The sequence below is a fragment of the Micromesistius poutassou genome, assembly GCF_964030765.1.
Source record: "Micromesistius poutassou genome assembly, chromosome: 12".
Lineage (NCBI taxonomy): Eukaryota > Metazoa > Chordata > Actinopteri > Gadiformes > Gadidae > Micromesistius > Micromesistius poutassou.
The window spans coordinates 965,323-979,594 of record NC_140282.1 but is presented as its reverse complement, the minus strand read 5'-3'; the positions used below and the strand labels follow the sequence as shown (position 1 = coordinate 979,594).

Below are 14,272 nucleotides of genomic sequence, written 5' to 3'. Positions count from 1 at the left end.
TGACCTCTCACCTTCACCCTAACCCTGACACTCACCCTGACCTCTGACCTTCACCCTTACCCTGATCTTTACCCTGACCCCTGGCCTGCACCCTAACCCTGACAATAACCCTAACCCTGACCCCTGACCTCAGCCAACATTAACCCTAACCCTGACCCCTGACCTCAGCCAACATTAACCCTAACCCTGACCCCTGACCTCAGCCAACATTAACCCTAACCCTGACCCCTGACCTCAGCCAACATTAACCCTAACCCCAGTCAGTTGGTGACTGAACCAGCGGCCCACACCCAACAGGAGGTTATTCAGACCGACCACTTGGATGTTTTCATCTCTATTCTCTCTCCCTCTGTCGCCCTTCTCTTTCTCATCAGTATAGACGAGCACAACGGATCACAATATACACGTTTTTCACGTTTTTCTACAGACTGCCAATAGTTCCTAAAGAAGTATCCTGTAGATTTTGCAATTGGAAGCCCAGAAACATGCTGACGAACCTTCTGGCAACCTTTTGATGAACTTTGAGTGGAGAAGCTCTCTGTGGATACGTGTTCACCACAGACTGCATCAGAGAGCCGTTCACTGCATCAGAGAGGTGGTAATCATAGACAATAGGTGTTCACCGTTCTGATCATAGACCCCTGGGACTTCACAGTTCTGGTGAAGGCACTGGCATCCTGTTGAGTCTTTTCTTTATTTTATTATAATATATATTATAATAATGTATTATATTATAATAATATATATTATATCATGTTTTATACCTATGTGTCTATTAATAAACACATGTTTTATACCTGTGCACGTTTTTTTAAATGTTAATATTTAAAAGGTTTCATTTAGTGTAATTTAAAACACACTCTGCAATCATTCAGAGACTAGAAAGCTTTTCTTGGAACTTTTCAACTGTTTTAACAGATGATAATTAACTGTTATTATTGATGATTCAGATTCATTAAAACGTTTTTTTACCCATTGTGTTTATTATCATTAAAAAAAAGAACATGATTTACCGTCCAGTGGAGAATTCAAAACCAGACCAAGGACATCAGTGATCAAACTTTAGTGTGAACCTTTTTGTGTAACAGAGTTGAGGCTGCACAACACTTTCACAACACACACATGAAGCTAACCTCATCTTCTTCTTCTGTCGTATGTCCTTAGACCTTCAATTCTGTTGAGGCGAGCCAGTCCAGCGTCCTATAATCAAGGTCAATTAGACCTCGGGGGCCGGTGTTTGGGGCAGCTGGTTAGGATGTGTTCCACAGTTTGTATTGGGTCTCCACACTCGCATTGGGCACTGTCTGTGATGCCCCACTTCAGCATTGCTGCCCCGAAGCGTCCCACACCTGTCCTCAGGCGGTTGAGGGTTGTCCACTGCTTTCGGGGTAGGTGCTGGCCAGGAACGTCTGTGGGATCTTTAATGTAATGGTGTAGCCGAGATGGTTCTGCTGACCTCCACTGCTCCCTCCATGTCGCCTTGACCCAGGCAGCCTTGCAGGTGTCGGCTGGTATTTTCCGGAGCAGTTCTTGGGCGTGTATGGCAAAGGGGCGTCGGGACTTGAGGCGCATTCGCTGTGGTGTCTCTGGTGGTTTTGTGGAGGAGGTGAGATTCACTCGCCTGTGCCTTTCGGGCAAGAGCCAGCATGACTCCTTCTCGCCTGACTTCTGCAGGGGCGATTCCTCCGAGGACGGGCAGATGGTTGGTTGGAGTGGCTCGTAGGCATCCGGAGACAGTCCGTAGGGCGGTGTTAAGGGCAGTGTCCAGTTTGTGGACGTGGGGGCCACGGCACCAGACCGGGGCACAGTATTCTGCGCTTGAGAACACCAGGGCCTCGGTGGAAATGCGCAGCGTCTGTGTGGAGGCTCCCCATGTGGTGCCGGCTAGACGCCGTATGAGAGCGGCACGGGAGGTTGTCTTTGCCTTGGCCGTTTCCAGGTGTTGTCTGAATGACAGTGTTCTGTCAAGTTTCACGCCAAGGTATGTGGGGAAGGGCTGGTGCTGTAGCCGGGTGTTGTCAACCGTGATGTTCATTTCGCGGGACGCTTCTTTATTATAGAGATGGAACATTGTTGATACGGTCTTGTCAGCACTGAGCTTGAGGCGCCAGTTCTTCAGGTATGAAGACAGGATGTTCATGTCTTCAGAGAGGCCCTCCTCTACTGCTTCCCAGGATGGCTTGCTCAGTAGGATGGCCAGATCGTCTGCATAGGTAGGTCGTGGATGTAGATGTTGAACAGCATAGGTGCCAGCACTGAGCCTTGTGGGACACCGTTCTTGAGCTTTCTCACTCTACTGCTTTGGCCGTTGCTGGTGTGTAGCCGGAAGCTGCGGTTGCTCAGCATCTCCATTATGAAGCTCACAATGTGCTTGTCTGGGATGGTTTCCAGGAGCTTCATGTGTAGTCCGCGTAGCCAGACAGTGTCATATGCGGCTGTGAGGTCCAGGAAAACGGTGCCGGCCTTCTCTCCTGACTGAAAGCTGTCCTCTATGTCTTGGCATAGAAGGGTCACCTGGTCTGTTGTGGACATACCGCTTCGAAAGCCAGCTTGTTCTTTGGGCAGCTGGGGGTCGATCACTGGGTTGAGACGCGCCAGGATAAGACATTCGAGGAGCTTGTATGGGACGCAGAGCAATGAGATGGGACGGTATCCCTTGGGGTCATCATTTGGCTTGTTTGGCTTTGGAAGAGCGATCACCTTGGCTCTGCGCCAGATCTTTGGCAGCTTTAAATGTTGGAGACATGTAGAGAGGAAGGAGCACAGCCATTCGGTTGCCTTCTTGCCTTGGTGTTTAATGTACTCCGGGTGGATGCTGTCAACACCTGGTGCCTTACCGGTCTTCAGGCGTTGGGTGGCCTGTTCGATTTCTGGTGTTGTGAAATCAGTGGATAGGTTGGAATTACATCCTGGGGCCCTGGACAGCTCGTGGACTCTTGCCGATGTTTTCCTGGCGAAGTCCTTGTCTGCATTTGTGAAGCGGCCATTACTCAGCAGAAGTGACGCGATGGAGTTTGCAGTGATGGGGCACTGTACTGGGGTTGTTGACCTTCCGGTCAGCTTGTTCATGGTCTGCCACGCCCGGTGGCTGGAGTGTGTAAAGTCAATTGATTCCACAGTCTCTGTCCATCGTTGCCTCCGTTTCTCGTTTAGCCTGCAGAGTAGATCGTCGGCTGCTTTGTCCCTGTCTACGCTGGCTTGTGCTTCTGCATGGGTGCGAAGCAGGTCTTCACATTCAACATCCCAGCAGGGAACGTAGGCTTTGCGTATACCGCGTGGAATGGTCTTTTTGGCGGTGGCTTGCAGCATCTTGCAGTACGAGTTGTAGGCATCGTTTAGGTTGTTATGGCATGGGAGTGGTAGGCCAGCAGCTGCCTTGTTCACTAGTGTGGTGAAGCCTGCCCAGTTTGCTTTGCAGAAGTTCCACCTCTTAACATCCCTCCCTTGTACTGGTTGGACCAGGGATGGGATGGTGATGAGTGACGGTCGGTGGTGTGACCGGGGGAACATGTCAAGGATGTGTCTGACAGGGAATGGCTGGTTGTTGTGCCATTTCGCAAATGCCAGGTCTGGATTGGTGGTGCTGTTCCATCGTGCAGAGTAGAAAGTGCGCGGCTCCTTGGGATCGTATAGGAGTGTCGCCTCAGCAGTAGAGGCCGAGTCTACCAGGAAGTCGCCATCAGTGCTGGAGCTACTGTAGCCCCAATCTGTATGATGACTATTGAAGTCTCCAGCGTACACTAACTAACCAACTAACTAACAGCTAACCTCATGAAACCATTCTGCTCTCTACAGAGTTCTGCTTCTCTGCAGATGATACATTTATTATGTATCTAGATATTTCTGTTTCTCTGTGCAGGTCAATGGAGGACGAGGTTTGGCCACAGAAAGAGTCCATTATTAATGGATTTTTATTAACACTCACTATTAAAGGCATGTCTTTGTTAAAGTAGCATGGGAAATGAACTGTCAACATCCCTTTAAAAGAGGGTGAAAAGAGCCATTACTGTTTTACTAATTGAACTAGCAATAATGGATTCATTCTTTGAACCTTTTTTTAAATGGCTCTTTTAATGAGCTGTTTAATAATAGTTTTGTAAATCCAACTACAAATGTACTCTTTTAAGTGTATATTTTATACATGTTTTCCCTCGTCTGTTTAATTATGTTCTCCATATAAAAAAAAAAGATAATTGTTTAATGTGTTCTTGCAAGAATGCATCTTTAAATAGGTCACTGATTAGACTATCATTCATTATTTTGCAGCACTAAAAGGCTTGGATAAGTAGCATGGGAGTATGGGGGGTATTATGTAAAGAGCTATATGTTGTCCAAGCAGGACAGAAGGAGTTAAATGTGTCTCTTAAAGGCGTCCATCTCTCCTCCTCCTCGCCCTCCGTATGTCCGTGGGTTATTTGCAGAGGCTCCATCGCTCACGATAAAATATTGAAACCTTTCAGTTGAGACACTCTATTTCTACTTTTATACTAACCGCACGTTGGGTCGAAGACTCGCAACCCAACAGAGGTCCAAACAAACACACGCACCACAAGCACGCACAAACCCATGCACGCACACACTTCTCTTTTCATTTTAGAAGATAAAATATACGTATTTGTACTGCTCCTTATGGTTAACACAGACATTTCATCAACGACCAATTAAACATGGGAAGACTAGTTCATCTTTCGATAGTTTTATATTTGGATATTAGACCATAGTGTGAGAATCGAGAGGACAGACAGAGACAGACGTTAAACTTTCCTTTACGGTATTCCGTCAGCCTCAATAGCTCCTGTGAGGTCGTATCTTTAATTTACATTTAGCAGACGCTTTTATCCAAAGCGACTTACAACCATTCACATTCACACTCGTCGGTGTTGTTCGGGTGAGGTGGTGTCTTGCTCAGGAACACTTCAGCAACACTCAGGAAGAAAGCCTGAGCGTCTGCACATCACGGCATTAAAGGTGTTCTCTCTCTTCTGTCCACTAAGGGGGGGCAGGGCATAGCCAATTTGTCCACCTGATTGACAATATCTTATTGCAGAAATCTGTGTTTGGCAATAGAGTCACATATGAGTTTTCGGCTTTCCAGCGAAGGCTCAGTGGGCTAGTGCCTGGAGCTTTCTAACTAAGTTAGCTGATGGAGAGGATAAAGGCAGTTTTCCTTTATAACAGTCCCGCTCAAACTCGGGTATGGACTCGTCGGGTATGGTGAATGTGGAGCGCTCAGATCTCAGGGCCTGAAGAACCAAGGGGAAGGTCCCATGATGGCATTCACACCCACCTAGGGAGTCTTCATGCCAGGCGTGGGCACCAGGCAAGAACTGACTACAGTGGTATGTCCCGAGAGACCTGCATTTTATGTGCTCATGCTGCGATGGCAGCATAATCAAAACCGTCAAGAAGGAGGCAAAGAGCTTCCCAGGGGAGACTGAGGAATCGCCATTTGGGACTGGAGGAAATTCAAAATGGTAACCAAGGGAACGGACACTGGGTTCCCCGTCCTGGACATGGAGAACAGGGAGAATCTCCTCCTTCAGATCAGTGCAACTGAGCCACTGATCACTGAGCAGCTGGTCCACTGGTTCACCAGGAGGGAGAGGAGGGAGAGTGTGAGAGAGGGAAAGAAAGAAGGAGAGGGATGTGGTTGTGAAACAGAAATGAGATCAGGCTGAATGGGTGCGGATTGAGGTTTTTTTAAGAGAATCACATTGAAGCAAAGATTTAGGAGGGATTGAATGTACTGCTTGTATTTCAATATACAGTGTGCATTTAAATAAACTGTGTATTTGAATGTACTGCATGTATTTGACAAAATTCAGTTTATCCATAAAATCACCTTTTAAATGTTGAACAAAAACAAACAATAATTTGCGTTTTAAATGTTGAAGTAAAATAACAAATAATTACTTTTTAAATGTTGAAATATAATTAATACATTACCTTTTAAGTGTTGAAATAAAATAAACAATAAATTACATTTCAAATGTTGAAATAAAATAAACAATACACTACTTTTGAAATGTTGAAATAAAATAAATAAGAAATTACATTTGAAATGTTGTTGAAATAACATTTAATAACAAACAAATAATAAATTACACATTAAATGTATTTATGTGTGTGTGTGTGTGTGTGTGTGTGTGTGTGTGTGTGTGTGTGTGTGTGTGTGAAAGACAGGGAAGGGTAATTGACTGAATAATTAATTATTTTAATAAAGGAAACAGATAGTGCAGATGCAGTTTAGTAAATACGTTGTGATCACTCAGCGCTATCAATTGAAAAACAGGCACAAACAAAAACAAACTAAACGTCCTTTGAGTAAAAGTTAGAATCAGAGGTTCAATTCACTAGACCCCTCTCTCTCCCCTACCTCCTCCCCTACCTCCTCATTCTCTACATCCTCCTCCCTCTCCTCCTCCTTCGCTTCCTCCTCTAGACATACAGCTGCTGGTGGAATCTGATTAAATTAAACAGAAAATGTTTGAAATAACAAAAGCACACACACACACACTCACACACACACACACACACACACACACACACGCACGCACACACAAAGTTGCATTTCTGGGGTTTTGTGACCAACAGGGGAAAACCACAAAAATGTGAAAGTGATGACAAGGAAAACCCCTACAGCATCGCCCCGGACAGTACGGCCAATCAGATATCCTTGATGAAGAGTTGCACAGAACTTGAGAAAAAAAATTGGCCTTGTTGTTTTTCTTGAATGAACAAGATAATTATCTCGAGTTCTGAGAAAAGTTGGAGTGAATAGGAAAATGTCTGCTCTGTATTTCTGAAATATCAAGATACCTCAAAAGCTGGCGAGAAGCTCTCACCCACATCAGCCTGCTCCTCCAAAACTGTTGTAGGAGTTAGTCAGGAGTTACGCCAAGATATGTCAGCATGGGCTTTTGGTCGGAAAAATGGCAAAGTCCTTCGGTGCCGGCGCAAAGTCAACAAACTAATAGCAGTACCATCTGTATGAAGACATGATATCTTCCAATACAGACCAAAATAAGACAGCATTAAACTTGACAGGCGGGACTTGTTTGCTTCCAAAAATCGAGTTTTCAAGTGAATGAGAGCTGCGATAATTATCTTGTCAATTCCGAAAAAAGGGGGCAACATTTCTTTCTAAAGTCAATGCATTGCACTGCCTTACCCTTCAAGACCGGTTCTAAGAAAATAATCCACTTCCGCTTGTTTCTTCTACGAGAATCAACAAAACTTTCGTTTTTTACGATTCTTCATAATCCTGAGGTATCCAAATGTCTTACAGGCACTTGAGTTCCATCCTGTGGTTTTTTCAACAGCTGGCGCAGCTGGTGTCAGGTCCGAGTGAAACCAGTCAAGTTCAGACCAGGACTGCGACCATACCAGAACCAGGAAAGACCAGGCCAGGGACCAATCCAGACCAGACCAGAACCAGACCAGACTAGAGCGGGACGAGGACTGGACGGGGCCGGGCTGGCTCTAGCCCCGGCTGGCTCTAGCCCAGGCTGGCTCTAGCCCGGGCTGGCTCTAGCCCAGGACGTCCAGGTAGTTGGGCGAGGTCTTCCCCAGTAGCAGCAGCAGCCGGTGCAGCTCCTGGATGGTGAGTCGGAGCTGCGGGTCGGTCTGCCAGCAGCCCAGCATGATGTCATACACCTCCTTAGGACACGCCCTCGGCCGGTCCAGGACCGCCCCCTGCACTAAGTACTCCATTACCTGGAGAGAGAAACAGAGACTGTAGCCGTTTCTCAATACCAAGTACGCGGACTACGTTCTCGCGGACTTGGAAGTACGTACTTGGCAAGTCCGGACTTTCAAGTACAGACTTCCGAGAACGCGAGTACGCACCTGCAATTGGAACAGCAGCGGACTCGATGATGCATTCTGGGATATTTAACGGTCCCAAGTCCACACGAGTCACCTCCGATGCATCCTCGGTAGAACGGCCTCATCGAGAACGCATCGAGAACACTTCCGGGTTTTACGACAGTACTCGCGTTCTCGCGTACTTGGAATTGGAACAGTGCTTGGGCTACCACTGATGACGTTTATCGAGAACGCAAGTACACGAGAACACACGAGAACGCGAATTGAGAAACGGCTTGTGCTATTCTAGAGACTCTAGCCACAGCCGTTCAGTCCCTTATCTGTCTGTTGCACTATTGTCTGCTGTACGTCCTGGCACCTAATGAACGCTCTTAATGCAGGTTTGTATTCATTCATTGTACTTAATTGTGTAGCATGTACTTAATTGTGTTGTGCATGCATGTTGTGTAGCATGTACTTAGTTGTGTAGCATCTGCAGTAGCCTAGCTATCACTGCTGTGTACGGGGAATGGGGTCGGCCTGGTGGTTGTTAGTACTTACACTTGGTTCTATGAACGTCTTTACTGTACCGACGGCGATATATTGTTTCACTTCTTATGACAAATGTACTTATTGTAAGTCGCTTTGGATAAAAGCGTCTGCTAAATGCCCTAAATGTAAATGTAAATGTAGAGAGAGAGAGCTATGCCAGTACCGTCATGTGACCGGAGAAAGACATTGGCAGAGGACAGTAGAATACATGGCGGTGAATGGAGCTAAACGCTGTCAAATGGGTCTATTTCATCTGGGTGTGAGTTATAGAGAGAGAGAGACTATACACATCGTCACCCTCTTAAAGTAATGGCCTAAGTCATATTTTCAAGTTGTTCTGAACAACTTGAACAACTTGAAAGTATGACTGAGGCCATTACTTTAAGAGGGTGACGATATATATACACAAATAACTTGTCCTGTACCTCAGTGTTGGACAGCTGGAACCAGGGCTGTTTCCCGTAGGTGAAGATCTCCCAAATGATGACCCCGAAGCTCCAGACGTCCGTCTCCACGGTGAACCTCCGGTACAGCACACTCTCCGGGGGCATCCAGCGGATAGGAAGCATGGTGTGACCCCCCACCTGGAAGGGGGCGAGAGGAGAGGAAGTGAGTTCATCTGCGTTAAAACAAAATTAACGCGTAAAGGTTTCCAGATTGAATTGAATGTTAACACACACACACACATTGTCAGCCAGGGTTAGGGTTAGGGTATTCACATGTATTTCACACACACACACACACACACACACACACACACAAACATACACAGTAAATATATTTAATGTGTCATTATTTTTTACTAACTCTAACCCTAACCCCAGTTTCATCACTCACACTAGCCTTACCATGTAGCGGTCACGCTAGCGCCAGCCTTATCCTGTAGTCGTTATGCTAATGCAGATGCTAACCTTACCCTGTAGTAGTTGTACTAACGCTGACCATGAGTCCGTGTGAACGTGAACATTAACCTAACTGTTAATAATAATAATAATACATTTTATTTAAAGGCGCCTCTCTGGGCACTCGAGGACACCGTACAACGCATAAAAAATAAAAAATAAAAAAATAGTAAGAAATAAGAAACAGATAAGAAAAGACAATGTAGATGGTTAAGTGGGGTATGCAGTTAACCTGCTAATGCTGATGCAATCCTTACTGTGTGGCATTTGTGCTCACGCTGGCCTTACCGTGTATAAGAGGTGCCGACTCTGGCCTTACCGTGTATAAGAGGTGCCGACTCTGGCCTTACCGTGTGTAAGAGGTGCCGACTCTGGCCTTACCGTGTATAAGAGGTGCTGACTCTGGCCTTACCGTGTATAAGAGGTGCCAACTCTGGCCTTACCGTGTGTAAGAGGTGCCGACTCTGGCCTTACCGTGTATAAGAGGTGCTGACTCTGGCCTTACCGTGTATAAGAGGTGCTGACTCTGGCCTTACCGTGTATGATAAGGTGACCAGATTTCTGAGACAAAATCCGGGGACATTTTGGGTTCTGTGGTGCAAAAGCGTCCAAATATGTCGTTTTTTTGTCATAGATAACTGAAACGGGGACACTGCCCTTACCCTGGCGGACACGATTGTTGACGGGAGGGGGGGGGACGGGAGGGATTGTTGACCTGGGGGGGGGGGGACGGGGGGGGGACGGAATTGTTAACGGGGGAGGGGGGGGGTGTACGGGGTTTGCGGGCGGAGGACAGGATTGTTGACTGGGGGGGGGGGGGGGGTTCCGATCTTTCAGTCGCAGTCAAATCCGGGGGGGACATTTCCGGGGACAGCCGTACCCGGGGACAGGTCACTGAAAACGGGGGACGACGTCCGGTCACCCCGGTGGACGTCGCACGCGCGCGGGGGCCTCACCCTGTAGTAGTCGGCGCTGTAGACGTCCCGGGACATGCCGAAGTCCCCGATCTTCACCACCAGGCCGTCGCCCACCAGGCAGTTGCGCGTGGCCAGGTCTCGGTGGACGAAGTGCTGGGAGGCCAGGTACACCATGCCCGACGCCACCTGCGAGGCCATGAGCAGCATCTGGGACACGGCCAGGTGGCCGCCGCTCTGCGCCGGCTCCCCGTTCACCAGCACCACCGACTCAGGACTGTGGGCCCTGCAAGACAGAGACGCACTTACTGCACACGGAACACACACACACACACACACCCTCTACTGCACACGGAACACACACACACACACACACACCCTCTACTGCACATGGAAAACACACACACACACACACACCCTCTACTGCACACAACTCACACACACACACACCCTCTACTGCACACGGAACACACACACACACACACACACACACACACACACTCTACTGCACACAACTCACACACACACACACCCTCTACTGCACACAACTCACACACACACACACACACCCTCTACTGCACACAACTCACACACACACACACACCCTCTACTGCACACAACTCAGACACACACACACCCTCTACTGCACACAACTCACACACACACACACACACCCTCTACTGCACACAACTCAGACACACACACACCCTCTACTGCACACGGAACACACACACAACTACTGTCCAAACCTCGAGCATAGTGGTGTGTTGTGGTGGTGTTTTAGACTTGCGGTGTAGCCTAGCCCAGCAGTGTAGCCTAGTGTCACATTATGTTGGTGTAGCCTAGCGGTATAGCACAGTGGTGTAGCCTAGCGGTATAGCACAGTGGTGTAGCCTAGCCCAGTGGTGTAGCCTAGCCCAGTGGTGTAGCCTAGCCCAGTGGTGTAGCCTAGCGGTATAGCACAGTGGTGTAGCCTAGCCCAGTGGTGTAGCCTAGCGGTGTGTTCTAGCATTGTAACCTTGCCTAGCGGAGTAGCCTAGCAGAGTAGCCTAGCGGTATAGCCTAGCGGAGTAGCCTAGCTGAGGTAGCCTAGCGGTGTAGCCTAGCTGAGGTAGCCTAGCGGTGTAGCCTAGCGGTGCAGCCTAGCGGTGTAGCCTAGCGGTGTAGCCTAGCTGAGGTAGCCTAGCGGTGCAGCCTAGCGGTGCAGCCTAGCGGTGTAGCCTAGCGGTGTAGCCTAGCTGAGGTAGCCTAGCGGTGTAGCCTAGCGGTGCAGCCTAGCGGTGCAGCCTAGCGGTGTAGCCTAGCAGAGTAGCCTAGCGGTATAGCCTAGCGGTGTAGCCTAGCTGAGGTAGCCTAGCGGTGCAGCCTAGCGGAGTAGCCTAGCGGTGTAGCCTAGCTGAGGTAGCCTAGCGGTGCAGCCTAGCGCTGCAGCCTAGCGCTGCGGGTACCTGAGGAACTTGTTGAGGTCGCCGTGCTTCATGTACTCGAACACCATGATGAGCGGGTCGCCGTCCACGCACACGCCGTAGAAGCGGACGATGTGGTCGTGCTGCAGGTTGGTCAGCAGCTCGGCCTCGCGCTGGAAGTCCTTCCTGGCGGACAGGCTGGGCTCTCTGATGGTCTGTGGGGTCAACCCCGCAAATACACATGAATGTATACAAATACATACATAAACAAATACAGGTACTGGGTTAGCCTAGCGATTGTTAGTACTTAGCACTCGGTTCTATGAACATCTTTACCGTACCAACAGCGATATATTGTTTCTAGTGCTGTCAAACGATTCAAATGTTTAATCGCGATTAATCGCATTAATGTCATAGTTAACTCGCGATTAATCGCAATTAATAACACTTTTTTTATCTATTCTAAATGACCCTTCATTTCTTTTTGTCCCATTATTTTTCTCATTTAAATTCTCTTATCCACATGGAAAAGTGGATCGGCTTGCTCTGTGCAAATGTTTTTTAAATTGAAAACAACATTGGCACATACTGTAGTGTTCAATTTCACACTAACATTCTCACCTAGTGCAGTAATTCACACTTGGAGCAAATAATCTCTCACACAATGTAACACTGTCCATCAATAAAAGGGTAAAAAAAAAAAAAAAGAGGACGTTAATCTCGCAATAAAAAAATGGACGCCGTTAAAATGGGTTTGTGTTAACGCCGTTAATAACACGTTTCACTGACAGCACTAATTGTTTCACACTATATCTTATGACAAATGTACTTATTGTAAGTCGCTTTGGATAAAAGCGTCTGCTAAATGCCCCAAATGTGAATGTATATCCACATACATATTTCTGATTCTAGTATTTGGAGACAGTGTGTGTGTGTGTGTGTGTGTACCTTGACGGCGGCGTGGGTCTTGGGCGTGGTGGGGTGGAGGTCGTAGCACTCAGCGAGGAACACCTTCCCGAACGCCCCCTCCCCCAGCTCCCGCTTCAGGATGATGTCCCGCCTCTGGATGTGTGGCACGACTGCACACACACACACACACACACACAAGCACGCACGCACGCACACACACACGCACACACACACGCACGCACGCATTAACGCACACGCACGCACACACACACACACGCACGCATGCATGCATTCAGAAACACAGAAAAACGCACACACACGCACGCACGCACACACACACACACACGCACGCACGCGCACACGCACGCACGCGCGCACGCACACACGCACGCACACACACACGCACGCATGCATGCATTCAGAAACACAGAAACACACACACACACACACGCACGCACGCACACATGCACGCACACACACATGCACGCATGCATGCATTCAGAAACACAGAAACATACACACACACACACACAGAAACACACACACACACACACACACATCAATACACATCTACAATGAGGAGTACTTGTGACCCTTTTGGCCTCCCATACATGTGTATGTGTGTGTGCGTGTGTGTGCGTGCGTGCGTGCGTGCGTGCGTGCGTGCGTGCGTGCGTGCGTGCGTGCGTGCGTGCGTGCGTGCGTGCGTGCGTGTGTGTGTGAGAGAGAGAGAGACTGACATGAGGCAGGGCTAGAGCTGCTGGGTCTGTAGTAGTTCTGAAGCTGCTGAGACTGCTCAGCAGGGATGTGAGTCATTGCCATAGCGACAGCATCAGGCCCCGCCTCCAGTGCGCACGGAGAAAGGAGCCCATGGTTCAGGTGATGAAGAGGAGTAGCGGAGTCTTCGTCACCATGGATGACAGGAACGGGTCCTGGGGGAGAGATCACCGGATATACACCAGATAAACACCAGATATACACCAGATATACACCAGATATACACCAGATATACACCAGATAAACACCAGATATACACCAAATATACACCAGATATACACCAGATATACACCAGATATACACCAGATAATTAAGCAATAGATCACGACAGGCTGTGGTATACGGTCATTATCAGTTAAGGGGGTCGCCGTCCCTCCGCTGCGCGTCGGGACGGACAACGCCCCTTAACTGTGGTATAATGACCGTATACCACTGACTGAAGTGATCTATTGCTTTTATAAAACGGTTACATAAATATGGCGAAATGAAAGTCAAAGACACCCTCAATTTTGAAAAAGCTAGAAAGTCGGAAAAGCATTTTTTTTTTAACGAACACAAAAAAGTAGTCCCTCCTGGCTGCCGGCAAAGTGTACGGTGGTTGCTATGCAACACACTGTAGCGTCCTTCAGAGAGAAGGCTAGAGACGGTAGCTTGGTTCGCCGGCAATTTAGCCTTCTATTGAGTTCACTCGAACTCGATAGTAGGCTAAATTGCCGACCGCGTGCCTATTGCTTTACAACATTTCCACCTTCTCCAGCAATCAACATGTTTTTAGGCTTCAGCGAACTATGCTATCGCTTTTATATATAAATAAACAACAGTTCAAGTTAGGCGCGGAGTGATACTGAACTCTGTAAACTGAACGGGCGTCATAGCTGTGTGTAATACGCTCAACATACAACAGTTGGAAACCAATCAGATCGCTTGATTTAAGCCACCCGTTTTATAAACACCAGATATACACCAGATATACACCAGATAAACACCAGATATACACCAGATATAC

The 14,272-nt window shown here is 47.9% G+C and overlaps 1 protein-coding gene across 1 annotated transcript in view; it reads right to left on the bottom strand.

Annotated features, from left to right (window-relative positions):
• Positions 1-7,530: 7,530 nt before the first annotated feature.
• The window catches only part of ntrk3b (neurotrophic tyrosine kinase, receptor, type 3b), a gene marked incomplete at both ends in the record, with an annotated part of 18,857 nt that continues 12,115 nt past the window's right edge, over positions 7,531-14,272 (bottom strand). Inside the window, 6 exons of the mRNA XM_084475858.1 lie at positions 7,531-7,716; positions 8,784-8,942; positions 10,217-10,460; positions 11,623-11,795; positions 12,529-12,659; positions 13,230-13,421. Coding sequence (XP_084331984.1) covers positions 7,531-7,716; positions 8,784-8,942; positions 10,217-10,460; positions 11,623-11,795; positions 12,529-12,659; positions 13,230-13,421 — 1,085 coding nt within the window. The remainder of the gene's footprint in view (positions 7,717-8,783; positions 8,943-10,216; positions 10,461-11,622; positions 11,796-12,528; positions 12,660-13,229; positions 13,422-14,272) is intronic.